This window comes from Catharus ustulatus, chromosome 1 (genome assembly GCF_009819885.2).
Source record: "Catharus ustulatus isolate bCatUst1 chromosome 1, bCatUst1.pri.v2, whole genome shotgun sequence".
NCBI classification, from domain to species: domain Eukaryota; kingdom Metazoa; phylum Chordata; class Aves; order Passeriformes; family Turdidae; genus Catharus; species Catharus ustulatus.
The window spans coordinates 117,460,803-117,483,652 of NC_046221.1; the positions used below are offsets into that span (position 1 = coordinate 117,460,803).

Consider the following 22,850-nt stretch of genomic DNA (forward strand, 5'->3'; position numbering starts at 1 on the left):
CAAAGGATGAGTTTGACACCTTATGTCACTTGCCCCTCCTCAGATACAAGGCTACTGCAGCCACAGCGCACCTCAGCATTGGTGGCACTTCAGCAGCAGTGCCCACTGAAGAGCCAGCAGATTTTTGGGAGCTGGAAGTAGGCAGGATACTTACTGTTCTACCTGTGAAATGCTGCAGTGCCACAACTAGCAGTGAAAGCTGCCTGCTGTTATTCGCTGTCTGGACAAAGAAAATTTGGGGTAGGAAATGACAGCAGCTTTCTGCACACTTTGCACTGTTCTGGTGTTTCAAGGTGTGCAGAGGTGGGACCTTAACCTGGTCTCATATCTTCAGCTATCTTGATTGTACCTTTAAGCTTATGCTCCAAATTTGGCTTTATTTTTTGTTCTTCACTTACATCCTGGCTCTTCTCATGTGCTGATCCTCTTTTTCTTTAGGAAGAAGAATTGAAACAGGTAGCAAGTTACCCTGTCTTTGGAGGCCATACTAATTCCTAAGTTTGATTGTGTTCCTGTGACTTGTATTACTTTGCTTGAGAAGTGTGTGTGTGTGTTCTTTTGACAAAATTAATATTTTGCAGTTCTGTCCCACATTAGTGTCTTGGAGCAATTTTCACAATGAAAGATCTTAGCACTCTAGAAAGTGAGTCATGGCTACAAGGAATCTTTTTCTCACTCCTCTAAATTCAAACATGCAAGGTGTAGCAACCTCTCAAATGTAGTGAAACCAAACTAGAACATGAATTAAATAAACACTATTTTGAAAACATAATGAGAAATTTTGTATTTCCAAGAAAAACATAAGTGAGCTTAAATTAGACAAGGGCAATGAGTTTGAAAGCCCATTTTATCCAGAAAAAATCAGGGCCTAGTGTGCACCTCTTTTGGTCAGCACTGATGCTAACAGTCCCATGAGTCTTCAGGGAAATAAATGTTTTCAGAAGCCTACATCAAGACGAGGATGTATTTGCATTAATAATAGTAAATTTTAGAAGATTTAAATAGTAAATTCAGGGGGTTTTTTAATAGTAAAATAGCATTAATAATAGTAAATTTTACAAGATTTATTTGTTTTGGAGCTTTTCAGTATTGTAATGGATCTTGGAAATACATTAGGCTTAGAAAAAGGCACTTTTCAGATAGCAATCTAATTTATGAGTTCAATAAAAGCTTTCATTTTAACAAAACACACTTCCTCCTGCTTTCATCAGCAGAAGTGCAGTCACAAGTCTGATGTGTTCTGTCTGTGGTACAACATGCAGAGTTTGTAGATAATGCTCACCTTCATAAAACCAGCATTTGGCTAATTTTTGTAAAGCATCAGCTTGTTGCACACAAAAAAAAATCTGACCAAATACCACATCCGTCTAAGGGCTGTCTTTTTTGATTCTGAAGATCTGTTCACAAAGGAGCAGCTTCCAGTGTGACAGGAGTTACCTTATCATGTAAAATGTTCACTGGACAGTGTAAGTGGAAGCACATTTTCAGGCTGCTAAGAGATGTTTTTATGAGATTTTTTTTTCCAAGAGTAATAGCCTCACTGAATACCAGGTGATGATGCTAAAGAATTGCTCTCACCATTTCCATTTAATGATCCCCATAATGCTATGCCATTTCATGATCTGTTGAGAGAAACAGGATTAAATTAATTTCTGGAGGAATTCAATTGGAATGAGCAGCCTGGCAATTCATCTAATGCTTATGAATTATCTATTTCTCCATTGCCCTTCCTTGAGAAAGGATAATGGGTTCTTCACATCCCTGTCGTTTTATGAGGCTGTATGATTTCCCCATATGTCATCCCAGTTCAGTCCCAGCAGAGGGAGCAATGGGCTAAAACACCTGAAAAGCCAATTTCATTTCAAGAATTTTATACTAGGCACGCATGACACTTGATAGTGGGAAAATTTTCTTATACAGCAAGTGTTAACTTAAGAGCTGTAGCAATTTGACTAGGGATGGTGAATTAAATAAAATACCTGAAAATTTTCATGGGAGACATGAGAACACTGATAACTGCAACCAAGTACTACAGAAAAGCTGAAGCCATCCAAATACCCTTGGTGGCTGTGGCAGCTCCTCTTTCAGCATGCTTTAGTCCTTAGGTGATAGAATTGTCAGGGTTTAGGAGCAATTCAGTGCTTTCCTGCTGACCTTACAAAGAAGTTAAGACTGGCTGTCACAGCAGATTTCAGACCATTAGGTCAAGCCTTTGAAAACCACAATTCTCCTGATAACCACTAAGCAGGAATCCAATCCTAATACCACTTCATTCCCACAAAGCTGGGCTGAGGTGGCTCTGGATGAGTAAAATATATTAAGTTTCCACCAGGCATTCCCTAATATCCTCCTATTTTCAGCTTACTGTTACCAGTTCTGTCTGATACTGCCCAAATAGTACAAAAAGTGAGGAGTTTTTTCATGGACAAGGAACTCTGAATGCTTCATCTTCCTGTGCTTCCCAAACATTTTGTGTTTATCACAAACACAAGATCTCAGTCATAGCTGCAGAGCAGACAGAGGGTAAGCACTGCATGTGCAGCAGATTCCACATCTCTTAAGGGAAAATTCCAGCCCAGAAGTACTGGTGGGCATCTGTTATTTTTAGTAAAAAGAATGCCCATTCTGAACTTCATTCCTCAGTATGACTTGACAGGAAGCTAATTTTGTCCATTTTTTTCCTCATCTTTCTCTGAAAGTTCTCACTGTTGTTGGTGTTCCCAGAACAGAGTTCAAAGGCAAAGGGGAGCTAAGGAAAAAGGCAAGTGAAAAAGGGCACTTTTCTTTCAGAGAGCTGAGAACCAAAAATTCTTTTGCGAATATGTTTCAGTGAGGATGAAAGAAGAAAGCTGTAGATCCTAGATGGCTTGCCTGATGTTCAGGGGTTATGACTAACAAGGACCTTGGAGCATCTCCAAGTTGCTCTGGGCCCTTCCTCTGGAGGACTAAATATCTCCATTTCTGCTGGAACTGGTATAGATGATTCTAGAAACAGGAGAGCATCTGGCCTGAATATATTTGATTTGCCTTTCATCCATCATTTAAATGTTCCAAGACCAATCATTAAAGAAATTATAAGTATTAAATCCTCCATTCTTTCATCAGTAATGTGCTTATTCCTCATAAACCTAATTTGCTCTTGATGGCTTTCAGGTGATAATGTCTCTTAGAAAGGGGTGATAGGATAAAAGAACAAATAGCTTAGTATTCTGATACATTATTTATGGTCCAGGCCAGGAATTTATAAAAATCTCAGGGGCAATGCTGCACTCATCCTGCAACCAATAGCAGAGTCAAAATAAATGCCATGGGAAGAGTTAAGAAATCCTCCTGTATTTTTAAAATAAAGCCAAGATAAGGGAAACACCACCACTTTAGACTGAAAATAACCAGGAGCGTGCAGTTCCCTTTTAAAAGCACTCGAGCCACCTCCATCCCTGGCATCTGCTAAACACTGGGTTTCAAAAGCCATGTGCAGTTTGGTGTGGACTCCAGCATTAGTTTTTTCTTTCATGGATACTCTTTCCCAGGACTTTGAAACAGTGGATGAGAAGAGTGCTGTGTCTCTTCACTCACTCACCTAGCTGCATTAGTAAAAATTGCAATTTTGTGAAGTCTGCTTGAATTTCAGCTAAGTGATCCTAACTGTGAGGTGCTAACAGCATGACATTTATATGACTGGTGTTAAAACATTTTCACTTCCAGCAGCTGAACCCATAGCAGGAATTTATATTGCCCTATCCCCACAGTGTTTTGGGAGTGCCTGTGTATGTCCTGTGGAGCAGATAATTTAATAGTGGATTAAATAGCTCTCTAGTTCCAAATAAAAAGCAGAAATTTGTATTATTCATTGCGAGTGTCAGACTTTATGTGAGTGAGAGGTTGCACATACCATGAACTTGTTCTGCAGGGAGGCAGAGGGCAGGGCTCTGCTGAAAAGGGCTCCTCCAGTCCCTTGCCCAGGGTGAAAGCCGCACTGGTGCCAGCAGCTTTCCCCTTCTCACAGCTAGAATGGGTTACAGTTCAGCAGACATGCATGTGAACTGGAGGAGTGAGAGGGGAGAGGGCAGAGAAGTCTGTAGTGTGGTCTTTATTAACTTGGATTTTTTTTTAATTTAGCTGCCTGACATTTTCCCATGCTTAAAGGAAGTCAGATCTTGACTCATATTTTCCTACTTAGTGTTTCTCTACAGAGAAACCTTGCTGCCAACTAACAACTGACTTTGGTTTATTTCTTCTAGCAAAATTAACATTACCCAACTGATCTACAAACAGCACAATGCCTTTAAGCTGAGGGATGGGTGACCAGGACAGCAGGCAGGCTCTTGCATAGCCCCTGTTTAACCCCTGGATTGTTTTGCAGACGCAGGGGGCAGGCTCCCCACGTTCCTCACCCAGCCACACCATCAGCCGGCCGATTCCCATGCCCATCAGGTCTGCCTCTGCCTGCTCCACCCCGACCCACGCACCTCAGGACTCTCTGACCGGGGTGGGAGGAGATGTGCAGGAAGCCTTTGCACAAAGTAAGTCTCATTCATAGCTTGTCTTAGGCAGACTGGAGACTGAAGAATCATTATTTCTTGTGGTTACTGTCTAAATGTACTTGAGCTTCTCAGTTGCATGCAATGAAACAAAACAAAACAAAAAACATTGGTGACAACTGCATTTTGCCATTGAAATTCGACTTTGTCAGCCATAAAAGCAAGCTGTCAAAGCAAGCAGGTAAGCAGAAACTGGACAATGATAGCAATTAATCAAATTTGGGGTAAGAAGGCATTTTGATGCAAGAGGGTGAAATCAGTTACCATTTCTCTGTTAACCAGAAAAATTGCTGTTGACCTCAGCAGGCACTGTCAGTCTGTTGGGTTTTAAATAAAGACTTTGTTAGAAGTAAATTATACGATCATAGAATTAGTTCAGGTGTAAAGGGCTTTGTAAGTCCTTCTGCCCCAAGAAGGAGGGCTTCAAAGTGAGGTCAGACCATTCAGTACCTTTACTAGGTGAGTTCTGAATGGCTCCAGTCCCTCATTTTTTCTATTGCAGCGTTTCCCCATCCTTATTGTGTAAATTTGTTGTCCTTCTGTCTGATTGGAACATCCCTTGATGCAACTTGTGTCTGTCATCCCTTGTCTTGCTTTGGGCCTGAGAAGGGTCCAGTTAAACTAGACAGGAGTCAAGTCTGAAAGTCTAGGTGAACCCTTTCTTTGCTTTTCCAGAAAATTCATTGCCTTCCCACTCTTTTTTCAAGTAAGAATTTTAAATTTTAAACTGTTTTGAATTTCTGAGGCCACAAATTAAATTATTATGTTGAATAACACAGAAAGTCAGTAATCTGTGTTATCTTAATGAAGAAATATTCCTTATTTTTAATCTGCTCTCTCTAAAATATTTACATAATTGCAACTCTATGATCTAAATAAGTTTTTTTCCCTCTTTCCCTAACACAAATTAAACATAAGTTTAAATGTAAGCTCAGAAGTTCCTCTGCTACAGTGGAGGCATGCTTCTTCCCAGGAACCCATTTCAGCCCCGATTCTTCTGTAAATTGGGTATTTTTGTGTATTTCTGGACAAGGTTGAATCTGTAATGCAATCAAGAACTTTCTCCTAAAGTGCTGGTCAATTCAAGTATTGAACATAGGCATAATTCCTAGTCTCAACATAATGGGTTGCTGCTAATCTCATTTTCTGTGGCAAAAGAAAAACAAGCAATAAGTTTTCTTTTTTTTCTTCTATGAGAAAAATCGAGACAGGCAAAAATATGAAACCCTAGCTCCTATGCTGTTATGGGACAGCTTCTAGAGTTAAGAGTAAGATGAATAATGTAGTGGCCACAATAAAATATCCATAAACAATGCTAAGCCTGCCTCAGGCAAATGCATTTTAAGTGTAAAAATGTGTTCTGTTCAAGATCAAAAGCAATGTGAGAAGTTATGTGATCACATTTTAAAACTACTGCATTTGATAAATACCTAGGTTTGTGTCATTATTTACTGTAAGCTCTAGATAGGAAGGTCAAACCCAAAGAACTTGAAGCCAGCATTCTGTCACGTCTTGACATACGATTTTGTCAGGGGGGTTGGGCTGAGATTTTATGGCTCCATTCTGTGCTGCACCAACAGAGATCTGCCTATATATACGTAATGCAGACAAGCCATGGTTAAAGGATATTTTCTCTTCATTGTTTCTGTTTCTCTTTCACAGCATTTGCAATAGTTCAGAGGCACAAATTTGGGAAGACTTTAGAGAGGGAATGGTTGTCTGTGTGTGTGTAAGAGAGAGTTTAACTACTATAATTTGCATTCCAGTAACTATTTGCTAATGGATACATTGAAAAAAAAAACCTCTTTAGAATTTGAGAAACTTTTTTAAATGTTTTGGTTTGCATTCAGCGAGTTTTAAAAAACCTACAATAGCCTGTAAATAATTCCATTTGGAAGGCTAGTGATTCTGTGGAATATATTGGTTATTCAACTATTCAACAATAGTATCTGTGTTCAAGATTTGAGGGAGTTAAGTATACGTTACCCACAGACCCCTCCTAAGGAAGGAGTATTCCATGCAGCTCACAAGAATCTCTCATGATTGATGGTTAAGGGAATATTGCCAGGTTCAGCAGGGAAACACTTCTCAGATGTGTTATTAGAAAGAGTTTAAAAGCAGCCTGGGGCTGTTTAGAGAGGCAATAGTCCTCCCTTTATTAAAAAAAAACAAGGGGGGCTGGGGGGAGAGAGACAGTAAATTATAAAATATACAAGAAAGTCCTTGAGCTACAGGAGAGGCTGAGATGGAGCAGAGAATAGAAATCCATATAGTCTTGATGAGGGATGAGGTCAAGTGTGTTTCTTCAACATTTGCCATAATTATCTGGCAAATACCTGGCAATAATGGTGTCATTAAGCAGAGCTGTGGGAACTTGGAGAAAACACTTCATTTCTTCCCTCCTCCCCCACAGGCACTGTAAATGAGTTCACGCTGGATTTAATCTTCCAGGCCTGGTCTGCTGGTGTCACCACACAAATGCAAGCTTGATGGCAATGAATAATCTCCTCATATCTGGCATTGTGATTAAATGAAGCATGAGGGCAGGCTTCTGCTTTTGCATACAGCATAAGTAAATGAGGCCATTCTGCAGAGAACTCTTCTGCACGTGCCCCTCGTAAGGACTTTGATACTCTGAATGATCACAGTGACAGCTTTCAGCAGGGTCAGAACTGCTTTCAACACTAAAACATATGTCTTGTGAATAATGGTAACACTGTGCTTTGTCCATCTCTTGCTTCAGGTGCAAGACGAAACTTAAGAAATGATTTGCTGGTGGCAGCAGATTCAATCACCAACACCATGTCTTCTTTGGTAAAAGAACTAAATTCTGGTGAGTGAGGGGGAATAGTCACCACGGTGACATTTCACGTTTATATGAAAAAAGTGGGAGGTAGGAAGATACATATCTTCAAAGCTTTTTATGCTTTTATTTTAAAAGTCCCTAAATAACAGCTTCTGGAACTCAGCAATATTCAAAGCCATCAATGTAGAGGGGCAGCTGGATATAGTGAAAACTTTGAGTTTGTCTGTGATTCCACATTGATTTCACTCTTTAGAAAGTAGATTTAGCATAGATCATACAGGACCTGTATGTCTGTGTTAATACCATTAAAATATCCTGCCTAATAACTGAGATAAGCAAAAGCTTCAGTATTTGGTCCCACCACAAGAAGAAAACTGTAAGCTTTGCCAACATAAGTAGAATAATATGCTTTTATTTACTGTGAGGAGATGGCATTCTCAGTTGGAAAGACAAAGAAATGCTTAAAGATAGGCAAGTATACTTTTGTGAAAGTTAAATGGGACTTTTTGCTTCACAGAAGTGGGCAGCGAGACAGAGAGCAATGTGGATTCTGAGTTTGGGCGGACTCACTTTGATGACCTGGTTCCCTCCCCGACGTCTGAGAAGGCTTTCCTGGCACAGATCCATGCCCGGAAGCCAGGATACATCCACAGCGCTGCTGCCACCGGCTCCATCCGCAGTGACATGTGGGTACCTGCCTGATTCCCCTTCCTGATCTCATTCTCCTTCCTCTGAAAGCAATGTGCAGCACACAGCATTTCCTCTCCCTCTCAATTATTTGGGTAGAAAAAATAAAAGAGCATAAATGCAAGTGAGGACTGCTTCATGGTTACATAGTAGTGGGCTCTGTCAACAGTGAAGTCTGGAACTTAGGACTCCCTCAGGAGTCTCACATCCAGCCTGGAGCACTCAGGCAACATGGAGGCTGTGGGACAGCTCTTTTCTCAAACATGCCCTGCAGTCCTATTTACTGTTTATCCAGACTGGGAGACTTGTTGGGGCTCACTGGAAAAGGAGAAATGTGTAAATGGAAAAGACATAATGCTTTTCATTGACCTACTCAATTGATGAACAAACAGATTGATCTTTACAACGTGATCCTTCCTTTCAGATACAATAGGCATCTTTCTAGTTATTTTTAGTTCAGCCTCTTTGTATGAAGTTACTGAGAACTTCTGTTACTCATTTCCTTAGGGGAATGCCTTCAGCAGAATATGCCCTTTGGTGTACTTCATGAGAGAGGGAAATAACAGAAGTGTTCCTCACTACCATGAAAATACTAACCAGTGGAGCATGTGGTTAGACTAAAAGTATCCCACAGTCCTCCTAAATTACAATAAAGGGAAGTTGTATTGACTGTGAATGTCATTCATCTCAGGAGGCTATTTATTAATGATTGTCTTTAGGGTTACAGAAGATGGAGACCCTTATGTCAGAGCAGATGATGAAAATTATGAGAATGACTCTGTCCGCCAGCTGGAGAATGAACTGAAAATGGAGGAGTACCTGAAGCAGAAGCTGCAGGATGAGGCGTACCAGGTGGGAGGAGGACACCAACTGCCCCTGTTTCTCCATAAGTGAGGAAGTATGATGGTCCTCAGGTGCCCAGTGCCGTCTAACCAGCCCTGGGCTCTGGGGTGTGATCTCTTCTGGGTTACCAGAACAGCCACATTCCAAAAACCACTGCCACCCTTCCACAGACACCCTTCCATGCATCCAGCCTTTGTGCATGTCCAAGAACACCACTCTGCCTGAGGCACACAGCAGTAGTCCATAAGGGTATCAGGGGACCAGGTGGGACAGAACTCCTCTAAGCTTGTTCTCTGCCCATGCCTACCAAGTCACTTAGATCTCATTCCCCACTACCATAGCTACTGGTTGGTGCTGTCAAGATGTCCTGCTATTTTCTTTTTTTTTTTTTCTCCAAGAGAAAAAACATTCATAAGGGTTTCTCCTTATGTGTGAACTGAAGCTCAAGTACTGTCTGTGTGTTACTGTCAGAATCTGGAGGTGCAGAAAATGGTCTGAAACTAATTGTATCCCAGAGAACCAAGTATTCAACAAGCATCTGGTGCAGAGAAGCCTGGGGATTTATTATTAAACACTCCCTGAGGGAGCTCTCAAAGGGCATTTGTTTAAGAGTCTGAGTAAAGCAAATATGCCAGGGGGAGCTAAAATTCTATAGATGCCCATAACTGCATGATGGTCTTCACTTCTAGCTAGTGTTGCAGATTATTGTTTTCAGTTATTCTGATTGGAATATCTGAATTTAAAATACATTACTTCTTACAAAGTTGGAAGTAGTGTCAATAGGAGGAAAAATCTAGTTCAGTTATTTGGGAGCAGAGCTGAAGCAAGCAAAAATTACTTCATTCCCACATGGTGATTGGCTCAGATTTGGACCTCACCCCTAAAGAACATATTAAATGGGCTAAAACAACCAAACCGCACACGTTCTGAGAGACCAGATGTCTGCAAATGAGTTTCAAAGTCAATTTATGAGCAGGAATTCTTTAAATTGCCGATTTCTAGGAGCTAATAAAATCTAGCCTTTTTTTCTGGTGATTTTTCCTCCAATGTTCAATGCTGGTCACTTTGGAGGCAATCTGTCTGACAGGCTTGTGTTGTAATGAAGATTGGCTGCTTTTTTGGTCTTCTTTTCTGTAAAGCTGCTAGGATATATTAGTGTGGTAGACGTTCATTGAATCTTACCAAAATTTGAGGTAACTTTGAGGTTGATGTGAACATCTTGTTGTTGTTGTTGATGTAGGCCTGCTGTATGCCCATGTTAGCTTGCTAAAAGTAATTTCATTGCAGAGGTCTTTAAGGACATGACAAAAGGAGCAGGATTGTTATAGATCATTCACTAAGGCAATGGCAAGTGACATAGGGAGACTTGTCATAACTTTTTATCCAAGATAGGAAATGTCAAAAATCAAAGCCTTTAAACTTCTGAACAGGATGAACAGGTACTGCTGATGTAATGAAAAGTAGTTGTCAGTTTAGAGAAGGAGTGCCTAAATAGTCACAACTATCAGGCATCAAATAATAAATGTCATTCTTGCTGGTAAGAATTTCATTTTCTTCAGAAAGAACAACAGAGCAGTTTGTCTGTACTTTGATTACAGTACGGAAGTGCAATATATAGCAACAGTGTTACTTGAGTTTCACAACTTACAAGGGGATTTTGTACATGCATAAAATTTAGTATGTACTGAAATACTGCAAATAAGGGCAGGATAAGTTACACGTCGCTTGATGGCACTGGGTGTTACTCTTGCTTCAGTCAGAATAGTTTTTCTGCTGTTTTCCAACAACATTCCCAGGAGAAGAGGAGGAAATATTCTCCCTATTAACATCAGAATAAAACTACTGAATTTAGGTGACCCAAGACTGCACAAGAGTGGAGTTTATTCCCCATTGTTTCACATTATTTGTTTCTGCCAGGGGAACAAAACAGACAAAAATCCCAACACATGCACACCATCCTGCGGCCAAAAAAGAAAGATAAGCTTTTTTTTTTGGTCAAAAAATATATTCACTGAGAGAACAGAAAATTCTCATTCTGGACAAGTTCTGCTTAATAGCATTTCTTCAAAAGAAATTTCATGATGTACTTTATTGCCTGTGAGATTGTCAGCTCCTATCAGGCAGTGATTTGACAGTAGTGACTTGTAAATAGAATCTATTTTCAGTAGATACCACAGCCCCAAAGCATGTAATGGCAATGCATGAGAAGTCCTTCCCAGTATGGGTGATGCCATTTAAATTAGGGAGTGGGTTTAAAGGAATAAAGAAAAGGTATTAAGTTAATAGGGACTCCTAAGATGATTAGGAGCTGGTTGGAGAGTGTCATATATTTGATCCCAAAACATTCGCTTTGGTATTGGTTGTTCTCTGCAATTTGCTGTTTATTTGTGGTATTTTTCTCTTCTATCCCTTTTTCTACTAATATCACTGAGTATTCTAAAAAAGCCACAGCTTTCTACTTGGAAAAACAAAAGGAAAATAGAAAAATTTCTGTTTAGGGTATCCTGTTGAACAGAGGCCAGGTCAACTGTTCTCATTTGCATCAAACCATTGGAATTTTTTACAAGCTGTTTTACTGTTTGTACTCACATACACACTGCATTTATCTGGATTGCCAAAAAAAACCAGAAGCTGTAGCTGTCATAATGCTATTGTCAGCTGAAAAAATCTGCAAGGAGGAACTCCTACTAAGGTTGCAGAATGGTCACCTCAGTAACAATCTGGTAACCATTTTTATGTTATTAAATGTCTCACTTCGTATAAAATCAGCACATTTAGAAAAACATGTAGATGTGGTGTAGCATGAAAGATGGTTGGCCCAAACCCACTCTTGTTATTTGGTGTCGCCTTGTCTCCAAGAAAGATTTTTGTACTAAACTCTAAATTAGTATAAAAAAACCAAAATACATAGGGAAACCAGGGACATGAAACCTTAGAGGAGGCTTCTTTCTGTCTCTTTTTTGAAGCATTTTGTAAATAACAAGTGTCTGTATCAGAAAAAAAAACCCAAACACATTTAATGCACAAGTGTAAATGCTAACAGAGTGTATCCTCCCACATCTCTTTCCACTTTTGTTCTTGGTACAGTCTTCTGCTGATATGTTGTGTAAGACAGTTTTCCCTGTGTTTATTTTCTGGGTCCCTAATTGCTCCCTTTATTTCTAGGCTTGTGCATGGCTTTTTTCAGAATAATACACTGCCTGGCTGCTCACGGGCTTAATTTGTCATCTTCCTGTTTTCTGTCCTTTGTTATCTACAGGTCAGTTTGCAAAGTTGAGTGCAATATTCTTCTCTCTCCTCTCAAGTAAGTATTACTATAATTTAGAAGAAAGTTTGGAATTAATCCTCATAATTATGCATTTCAGTTGCAATGCATCTTGTGGCACCTGAATGTATGTGACTATGCCATTTCTTTCTCCTTTTAACGTGTGTTGGGATGCCTTGGAATCTCTCTGAATCAGTTCTAATTTATGGATCTGTAGTCCTGGTCCCAAGGATTCCTGTTAAGCCACTGCCCTTTTTGTATTTTTCCTTTGTGGACCATCTCAGAAATAATGTGGGCTTTCATCCCTGGTGATGATGGCAAATATATTAACCAGTACAAAGAAACCTTATCCAGAAGATAAGGAATCAAATTACCTTCCAGGAGACCTGAGTTTAATTCCTTTCAATGCATTAGTCTTCCTAGGATAACTGAAATAAATAATTTCTGATAAGATCAGAACATCTGCTCTAGTATGTGGAACAAGACATATGCAGACATTAAAGAAAGCAATCCCCAGCTGCTTAACCACAGAGGTGTCCTCAGATGTGTTGTGGAAGTTTAAAATGCCCTAATCCAAGTGGAAGGCACTCAGCTACTGGGTAGAAACTGTCAGTTCAGAAATATGGCAGGATCTATAAATTCCCTGCTGTCCCATATTCAGGTCATGTTTCTTACACATGCCAACCTTGCAGTTGCAGCACTGAGATTATTGCCAAGTTCAGCAATTGTGTTTCTCCTCAGGAAGATGGACAACATCCATTTTTGTGGAGTAACCTGTTAATCTGAACATTTGCCCAGGAAATGGGAGATCATACATTTTGTCTTGCCTCATCTGAAGCTGTGGACTCTGCATTTCTGATGTTTTAGGATAGTGCAGTGCCCTGCTGTGAAGGTGGCAGTGAGATCATGCTGTCCATCCTGCTGAGACACTGAGCCATGGGCTAATGGGGATGGAAAGGGAAGAGAAATCAGAATAGGGGTCTGATTCTGGTCTGTAGACTGAACCTCTTCCCCAAAGCCAGAGCTGGAAGCAAGCAGAGGTCAACAATCAAGTGGACACTGGAGCTTGGGAGCAGGGTCATGTTTAGATGAGCAAAACCAGTGAACTAGCCTGTGCCAACTCTAACAGGAACTCATATTGTTAGATTATGTGTGTCATGTTTATGCTAGACCTCCTTATTTATATGGTGGTTTTGATGGTAAAACTTGACCCTGATTCAAAGGGTTTGTGTCTTCTGATAACAGTAAAATTTGACTGTTAAAATGTGTACCTTGTGAAAGCAGCTGCTAGTGGGTATTTCCAAAGCATCTGTCTCAGTGTCTCTCGCAGCTGAAGCAGAATAACTGGATGTGAAAAGCAAATAAACTGCAATACCCAGAGTACTATAAACACCAAAAAAGGGCTCATAAAAATTCTCCTAACATTGCTCCTCTGGTTACATTCATTGTCTCAGTAGTCTTGTTAAAAGCCTGAGCCATATAGAGTTTCCTAAACATTTACAGCCAGAAAAATAAGTTTTCTTACTCTGTTTTGGTGCAGTTATCAGGTCATGTGAAAAGGAAATTAGATCTTTCGACAACAACGTGTGTGTATAACTATGTATATAGTGGAAATTTTATATGTAATTGAATATAATTGCAATTTGCAATAATAAGTTTTAAAAAAACTTTTTGATTAGAATTACAAAACTCAGGCAGTTCTGTTTAAGGTTTCCTTTTTTGTTCGGAAGCAGTGTTAACATAGTGATATGGGGAAACATACTGCTCTAAAAGCCTGGCTTTCTTGCAAACATGTATCCTGTCTCAAATTAGCAGATGTCTGAGACTGAGATACTATTTGCTCTCCTGGATGGTTTTTGAAACTTTGTCAAAAAGAAAGATTTTCATAGTGAAATTCTTTTTAGCCCTCAAGGGAGCCCTTTGGCCAGTACCAAAGACTAACATTACCAGGAGCTATAAAAGCCCAGCCCTACAGAAATTAGCATCCCAAACTGGTAGACTTGGCACTTCACCTGCATCCACAAGAACAAATTGTATTATGGTACATTATGATAAATACATCTTCACGTGGTAAGTGAATCTTCTCAAGATTCACTCTGTTGTGAATATGGAAGTCTGTCATATCTTGTGTATTTTATTTGGTACTTACATTTCACAGCACTGGAAAAGTAACTTCAAAATAGTTTATAACACTCATAGTATCTAAAATGCTTCTGCAGTTTTCACTGGGTTCTTGCTTGAAGCTTAGAAGCTGTATGAAGAGTTCTGCTTCTAAGCCCTTATTCAGTCAGTAATGATACAAATACAGTCGGTATGGCCTAGGTGGCCACAGGAAGTAGAAAGCCAACAGACCTTCTCATCTCACACCAGTATTACATTTGTGCTTATTAAAATAAAAAGCAAGCTAACCAAAGGGGGGGGGGGAATGAGATCAGTTTATTGTAGCTCCTTATGAGTGATATTGCTGCTGATAGCCAGCCACAGAGTTTCGTTCATTTTCTCATTCATCTGAAGTTGATGTTATTTGATGATTTTTGCAATCTTTAAAAGTGTTGATTTAAAAGAATTGATTTTAAATAGCATCTAGTATAATAAATTCCCAAGAGAGCAAGTGATTCCAGTAATATATAAAACATAATTTAATCATGTTATCAATTTACTTTTTGTGTTAAATATACTTGATTTATTTTTAGTAAAGAAACAGAGTGAATTTGAGGTTGTTTTCAGCAGGTACTAGGCAGATCTTGACATTAGGTGAAACTGCAATTTTGATGTTATTTTACCTTTATCCCCTTGATAGCATTTGGTTTTTTGCAAAGGGTAGCCAATGGCAGCAGAAAGCCTGCATGTCAGAAACTGGTTGGGAAGTTGTCATTTTCAGTTAGTTGCTGTTGACTTGTGCAGTGGACGTGTCCTCACAAGACCTACAATTTCCTAGATTTTTCTAAAGCTATGCTTTTTTAGTGCTGGCACACATTTGAATTGGTCATGCCTATTTCATTTATGTGCATTTTTATAACAGGAGAGAAGGTGTGAAAAGCTAATAGAAATCAGACCCAAAGCATCCACTGGGTGGGAGTACAGGGAGGGGGCTTTATTGCAGGTTTTGTTCTCAGATTTTAACTGAGAACAAAACTGCGATTTTCCCTATCTTGACAAAAACATAATAATTTCAGTTAAAGATTTAGTTCCATTCCTACTCCAAACCCTCTCACTCTCTCAAAACTTTATAACATGAACTGTTGTGGGATCTGAGGCTTTGGGTGTCTGTGGGTGACATTTTCCATTGCAAAAGTGACTAAAAGGTTTGTATTGAAATGGGTGGATTTTTTTCCAAATGCAAAACTCCCAAATCCTCTCAAATTTTTGATATGAGTGCATTATTTTAAAAATACTATTCAGCTTGACTGTTTTTCCAGGACAGAATTTTGTGTTGAGTAACACTTTCATATTTTTCTCATCTCTTGCCATTTTTTTCAAACCTCTGTTTTTATGTTTCCCAGCCGAGATCAGGCATATCATCAAATGTCAGGTGATAAAACCCATTGGCCAAGGGAGAGGGTGGTCAGTCTAGTCCAGTCTTTTGTGGTTTTTTCTTGAACAAATACATAAAAGCATTATCTGGGCCATTCAGTTTGAAAATAACAGAAGGATAACAGCACAGTAATTTTCAAAAATGTCTGTTATTTTCACTCAGCTGTGTTTTGTTTTTCTTTTTTTTTTTGGTTTATTTTTCTCCCTAAGTCCTCCTCTTCTTAGCATGTAGGCGTAAAAAACACTCTAAAAAACTGTGACCAAGTTAACAGAGAAGAAGGAGCTTAAATTTGTGAATTCATTTCTAAAATTACACAAGTGACAGTGATGTTTTTTGAAAAATCAGTGAATGATAAGTAACAGAAAAGAATCTGTACATTAAGTAACAGAGGAGGTCAAGAAACAGTTTTATATCATGACAAATCATGCAAATGTTAACTTTAATTTTGGCACTTCCAAAACCTTGCAATTAATTTAAAGTTCTGAGGTTTATTAGTACTCATTACTTCTTGTTATCTCTATCCCAGTGCTGGCTGTGGAACAGAGAGAAGACTAGAGAGAATTTAGAATAACCCTTCGCACATTCCACCAAAGAGAAGTAATTTATCCATATGAAGCAAACCCAAATACTTAACATTGCTGTCAATGCATCTTAATGCATCCCATGTTTCACAAGCAACTCTTACTTTTACTCTTGTGGTTTATAGTGTTACCATCATGAAATATGAGATATTCCTATATTTTTGTATATTAGGAAAAATTTTGTCACCAAAAGGGTTGCCAAGCATTGGAACAGGCCACTGAAGGAAGTGCTTGAGTCTCTATCCCTGGAGGTATTTGAAAGGCATATGGATGTGGCACTTGGGGACATGGTTTAGTGGTGAGACTTGGCAGTGCTGGGCTAATGGCTGGACTGAAAGATCTTTTCCAGCTTAAATGATTCTATTATTTACATAACCCTGAAGCTGATTCAGTAAAAGTCAGTCTCAGACAGCAGAGAGCTGACCTCTTCCATGTCTTTGGTTTGCATTTTTTTGTCTGAATTGTGTAGAGCAAAACTTTCCTTTGCTAAGATTACTAAATTAGTTTGCAGACTTAAGAGGTACAGGTGCATGTCTGATTTTTAAAAGATATCATTTAAGATGTACCTCAGAAATTTTTAATGAAACTCTCATTAGACTTGCGGTGCAGGTTTCCTTTGCATTTATCAACAAAATGTTAATGCTTATCTTTTGTAACCATCTGACACAAGGAGACACTAAATTAAGATCATTGTATCATTTGACATGCTTAGGTATTAAGGAGTGGGGTGGAACTGTTTCTGCTTGAATAATTAATACAATCAAATGGTCTCAGGAAGGAGTAGCAGCAAACTAAACTACCTGACCTTTCTTCATTTACCAGATTTAATTCAACTATTTTTGCCAGACTAATTTGCATTTCATGTCCCATCTTTTAGACCAGCCTTATACCTGAAATGAGTAGAAAATAATTCATGTGTGGGGAGTGGTGTATTATGCTGTGGTTATCATATCTCATGCAATGCAGATTGGTTTTCTCTCAGAGGTAGTTCAAAAGAAAAGGGGTAAGTTCCTTAACTTAGGAAGGGTCAAATGTGTAAACAGTATCTTTACAGTATATGTGCCAAAAGCAGTTTGCAGTATTACCCGACTGTAGATCCTGACAGAGTTCTGAGAAGGAGCAGCAGTAACCTAGCCAGCATTTTCCATTACCAGCTAAAACTTTGATCTTTGATGCCTCTTCTGTCAGAATATCCATACTCACTGATACTTCAGGATACAGAGGAGCACCAGCACAAGCTGGTGCACCAGTGGACTAGGCTGTTCATGAGCTGTAGCACCCAGTAACTGCAGACTTTCTTAAGACTTTCTTAGACACAGTAAAACAGAAGACATTTACATGTGAGCAGAGGCTCATGATGGTGTGTGACTGTAACTCAAGTGACTGAAAACTGCACAAGAGGGTTAAACCATGGTTTCACTTTCAACAGTCTATTTATAGAACAACCTGGAAGGGAAGGTGGAAGGGAAAATGGGAACACTGCAAATCTGTGTCAATGCAGACTGAATTACCCCCAGTTCCCACAGCAGACCAAGCAACAGTCTTCTTTCTTGCCCACGGCAAGGAAAGTTTTCAACTTCCCACATGCCCTGTAAGTTTCTGTTTACGGCTCAAATACCTATGGCTCACCTAGGTAGAATGACTTTTTTTCTTCTTATAACTCCTTGAGGGATAACCACAGGAATTGGCCAGCTCCCTTTTTCTCTCAATAAAACAGCAGTGGGAGGCTTTACTTGCTCTGCCTGCATGGGTGCAGCACGTTAAACCAGCACTCTTTAAAAACCTTCCATAAACATTTCTCAACAGGGAAGCTGCAGTCAGACAGACAATGAAAGCTATGTAAGAACTGATGATGAGGAGAGCTGCTTTCGGACAGACGATGAAGAAAACTCAGCTGCGAACTTCACAGAAGAGTGGAACCAAGAGGTGCAGCGTCTCTTGACAAAAAAATCACATAACTAAGTTCTGAGGACTGTAGCACAGTACTTTTGTTCTAAGAGTTGTAGTTTGTAGATGTGTGTTTTTTGACAAGACTTTTGTTTAAAGCTAACTTATATTAGCTACATCTTCTGTAACATGGCTCATTACCGGTGAAGCAAACAGACTGATGCGCGTACTGCTGTCACACATGGCGGCGCTGTTAATAACTCACATAAACCCTTTGCACATGATATTGAACCTGTTCAGTTTACAATGACAATACTGTTTATAGTTAGAAATTTGATTTCTGAATACTTTGAGATTTTAGTAGATCGGTTTACTATACACTGTACATTTTTTTTCCCACGGGAGAAATAAAAAGTGACGATTATGCATTTAACACTGAATGATTATACTCCTGAGTGTATATATCTAGTAGCCCAAAAAAAAAAGCACCAGACTGTATTTGCAATTTGTTTGCAAGTCTTTAAATTAAGGCTTATACAAAATGTACTAAAATAATAATAATATAATTAATAATAATAATAAACTTCTCTAATTTAGGGCTAATGTGTAACTTAGGAATGTTTCTTTCAAAATAATCTAACAAATCAGCCATAGAAGTTAGTGTAAATATTTTTTTTCCAAATAGATATCATATACAAAAGGTGACATTCAAATGATATAGAATCTAGTTTTTAAATCAGCACAGATCTTCTTAAAACTGTGAACTATGTTTTGAAATACTCGTTGCTAAAGCTGTTTATAAACCACAGGTGCCATAAGATCCCTGAACTGACTGATGTTACGAATAATCCTCCATGGTATTGTTTCATTGATGTTTTAGCTTTAGTAAGCATGTGTTCAACAAACCAGCTCTTTCCATCTCTCTGCCCCTCCTCTTCCTCCCCGTCCCCTTCTAAAATGTTATTTTCGAGGCCTTCAGCTTTAAATGTACAGGCTTAAAGTGCGCTTGCAACTGTTTTCTTTTGATTTCCGAATGTGTACTGCCTTAGCCAGCCACCAGATGTTCTGCATGCCCTCTTGGAAATGTGTGGTGAGACTCTTTCAGAGCTGGATGGAGAAACAGCGATCAGTGAAAAGCACAAGAAGAGCAGTGGATTTTTTCGAAAGGACAGGCATACAGTTGCAGAATTGGAGTTTTGTCCGGTTTAGTATTTTTCCAGTATCAAGGCATTTCAGGAGAAAGGGAACTGACCTGGCCATTAGGCAGAGTTAGGCAGTGAGGCTGCTGGCTAAAAAGCACTTGCTCTGCTGTGACTACAAACCTACAGATACTCGTGAGCAGGCATTGACACAAACTAGCATCAAAGTGCTCCTCAGAGCACCCTGCTCCAAAACAAAGGTGACACCTCTGTGGCACGTGGCACCTCTGTGCAGACAAACCAGAGCCAGGCCAGGGACAGCTGGAGCAACAGCCAGGCAGGGACACCAGGAGGTGTTCCATGCTGGCCACCAGGCCCTGCTGAGCTGTGCAGTGTTAGCTCGGGGCCACCTCTGTGCCAAGGTAACTTTGCTGCCCTAATACAATATTGGGCTTCCAGTACCTGGCTGACCTGAAGTGACACTAATGGCCCCAAAAACAGTGGTGTTTCATACAGATATTCCACACCAGCACAGTTTGCCTACAGCAAGTGAAGAGATACCCATCTAAAGCGGGTTCACGTGGCTTGTCTGTCCTTGCTTTCATGGTGACGTGGATGTGTGCTGCTGTATTTACGTGAGATTGCTACGTAGCTCGACCCAGTAAGTCCACTTGTTTGCATGCATTCTCCAGGCTCGTGGCTGTTTCCCTGGGCACTATGTGTTAGGGAATGAGTATCTGTATGAAAGAGCTGCTGCCATGTTTCACTTCTATGTCATTTTATGGTGTATGCAGATCTCTTGTCTGTATATCCTTGCGTACCTGGGCTTGGTCTCAGACATCCAAATGCATACTAAGGGATCCAGATATCTTCATGTAAGCTTTTTGTTTTTGCAATCACTGGTCTTTGCTCCTGGAGTATGTGCAGTCCTGGCAAGGCAAGCACCATATCCTCCACTGTCCCCTCCTCCAACCTCCTCTCAGGAATGAGTTAGCCTCCACTAGTGCCTAGCACTCCATGTTTTAAGCTACTCCAGTGAACCTGTAGACACTGCTGTCAGCTCAGGATTCCAGGCAAGCATTTCCTGAACAGGGAGAAAACAAGCTAGAACACAGCTATGTGCAATGGCTGATTAGTTCAACCCATGTCGTGTTTAACTGTACCCAAAGTAATAGATCCCTATCATCACCTTAACGTCTGTGTGCTCATTATCACCATGCTTAAAATAGATGCATTATACTAAATCCATTGCAAGAGCTTGCAAACTAGGAGTAAGAACTGAAGTTGACTGATCAAGCACCTTTCTTTTAGGCTGGTGTCAACAAGATGATCCCGTGGAGCTAGAGTTCTGGGTCCCTTATGCCCTGGCTCTCTGAGATGAAGCACCTCTTACTTAGCTCTGCAAATGTCTATTTTAAGCATTTTTCCAACTGTTAAGCTGGCTGCATTTTCACCCAGCTTGTCTTTGTCTGTTTGTTGGATATTATTTTGGCTGTGATTCGTGGTCATTAAAACAAACACGGTTACAGAAGAGGTCCCTGGTATGGCCCTTTTCTTAACTACCAATGATCCACCACAGCCATCAAAGCTCCGGGTGGTTTTACTGTCACTGGAGGAAAACCAGTGGTTTGGAATCAGGAGACAGGGATGTGAAGATGTATAGGGTCCTTGAATGTCCAAAGCGATGGTGGAGAATGGGTTGTCTGTAAGTAGTAATGTTAACTAAACTGCATAAAAAGGTGTGTGGCCTTTGTTGTGATATAATATGTATTTTCTTATATGCATGAGCCAAATTGTTGCATCATAATTTATCATAAGTGTGTCCGCCTTTACTTTCAGTCATCATCTTCTCCCATCCTTATTGGTTCTTGGCAATTACTGTAGATAGACCTTGTAAATATTGCAACCTCGGATTGCTCTAATCACATTGGTTCAATTCAGCAGACGGAGCTGTGAACAACAAGCACTCCACAGTGTCCTGAAGAATAAAGGGCATTTTTACCTTTGAACCAAAAAAAAAAGTAAAAAAAAAAAGTAAGAAGAGTTACATCTTGAGGCTACTAACTGCAACGCATTTTTAAAACTACTGTACTTGACACCACTTGAGACAGATACAGAGACACTAAAGATGTCACGATATTCATTGGTATTGTAACAGAACTGCTATTGTATGGGGTTTTTGTATTGCTGTTAAGTATTGTTTTGTGTGTGTGTGTTGGAACCTACTGGGGACATGTTATATTTTGAAGTGATTAAACTATTTAATTGTGTGTCTATATTTTGGAATGGAATTATTTCTTCATTAAAAAGATTTTTAAAAGGAATTTATGTAGTATCATGTTTGTGGCTTATTTTGATTTTGGATGTCCTGTTCCATGGAGCCCAAACAGCAGTTTTTTCCAGTAGGGAAGGAAAGTGTGTCCCTGTGGTGCAGCAAGTAGTCTTTGTCTCCTCCACCACTTCATGTGAGAATTCCTTACACCACTTTGCACAGTGCTTTGAACTTGGTACCAAGCAGCACCTGCTTTCAGTGGCCCAAGCAGTTTCTTCTTTCTTCCTTTCTTAATTCTCCATATCTTCAGCAGTTTCACAATCTGAAAATGAAGTTCCCCATCTGTAAAACACCTGCCCCTGTATCCACTTAACAGCAATAAAAATGACCACAAGCAGAAGACGTCAGGGCCTGACAAGGTGCCTGGTACAAACTTAGAAGGTGCTATGTGGTTCTCAAGAGCCTAAACTATCTGCAATAGTGTCATTTTTTCTTAACCACTGTGGTTCTCTGGCGTTAGAAGGAAGAAAACGTTGGAACAGGCACATTTGAATGGCTATACCATACACATTCACATGTTCTTCTGTTGCAGAGGAACATGAAGTCTGTTTTTCCAATTACACTTTTAAGATGCCTTTCCTTATAGTTGTTGGTAATTGCAGCTGTTTGCTGACCTAAAAGAGCATGGAGTTGCTCGCATGTAAAGAATCAAGTTTGTGTTCTGATGCAGTGCTTGGGGCTACCTCATCAGGACGTGGCAGCATCTGGAGTGCCCAGCGGTGCAGCTGGGTGTGGTGGCAGCCCTTCCCAGCAGATGGACTGCAGCTGCTGTCCCAGAGTGTGTCCCTGACATCCAAAATATCCCCAGCTGTGCAGACAGCATTGTTAGCTGGCCAGTGAGTTACACCAGGGAGAGGTCTGTTAGATGGGAAGCAGTAGCAGCACACCAAAAATACTCTCTATCTGCTCAGCAGATACCCAGTGTGTTGAGAAGCCCAGTCTGCTGCCTCCTTCAGCACGGACTGCTGCGGTAACCTGTAAATCACCAGGGTTTATTTGCCCTAATTCCCCTGTCTGCAGGTTGATGTTCTTCAACAAGGATGATCATTTTACACTGTAAATGGTTTGCCAGATCTGCAGAACTTTTCCTCCACAGTCCCAGTCCAAATTCATCCACAAGATTGTAATGTATGATGACATATAAGCTCATGAGGGTAACTCTGTTTTATCCATGCATAATCCCAAATTTCTGTGTTGCTTCCTAACCCACAATCAAGTCTACGGCCCCTGGGGA

At 40.0% G+C, this 22,850-nt stretch overlaps 1 protein-coding gene across 9 annotated transcripts in view; it reads left to right on the plus strand.

Annotated features, from left to right (window-relative positions):
• The window catches only part of DTNA (dystrobrevin alpha), a 221,268-nt gene extending 199,660 nt beyond the window's left edge, over window positions 1-21,608 (plus strand). For 8 of the 9 annotated variants that reach the window (XM_033080078.1, XM_033080157.1, XM_033080240.2 and 5 more), the window contains 6 exons: window positions 4,364-4,523; window positions 7,285-7,374; window positions 7,865-8,033; window positions 8,754-8,886; window positions 12,137-12,181; window positions 18,065-21,608. In XM_033080078.1, coding sequence (XP_032935969.1) covers window positions 4,364-4,523; window positions 7,285-7,374; window positions 7,865-8,033; window positions 8,754-8,886; window positions 12,137-12,154 — 570 coding nt within the window. In that variant the 3' untranslated portion in view covers window positions 12,155-12,181; window positions 18,065-21,608. The remainder of the gene's footprint in view (window positions 1-4,363; window positions 4,524-7,284; window positions 7,375-7,864; window positions 8,034-8,753; window positions 8,887-12,136; window positions 12,182-18,064) is intronic. The other variant, XM_033080665.1, reaches the window with a different exon arrangement.
• The last annotated feature ends 1,242 nt before the right edge of the window (window positions 21,609-22,850 follow it).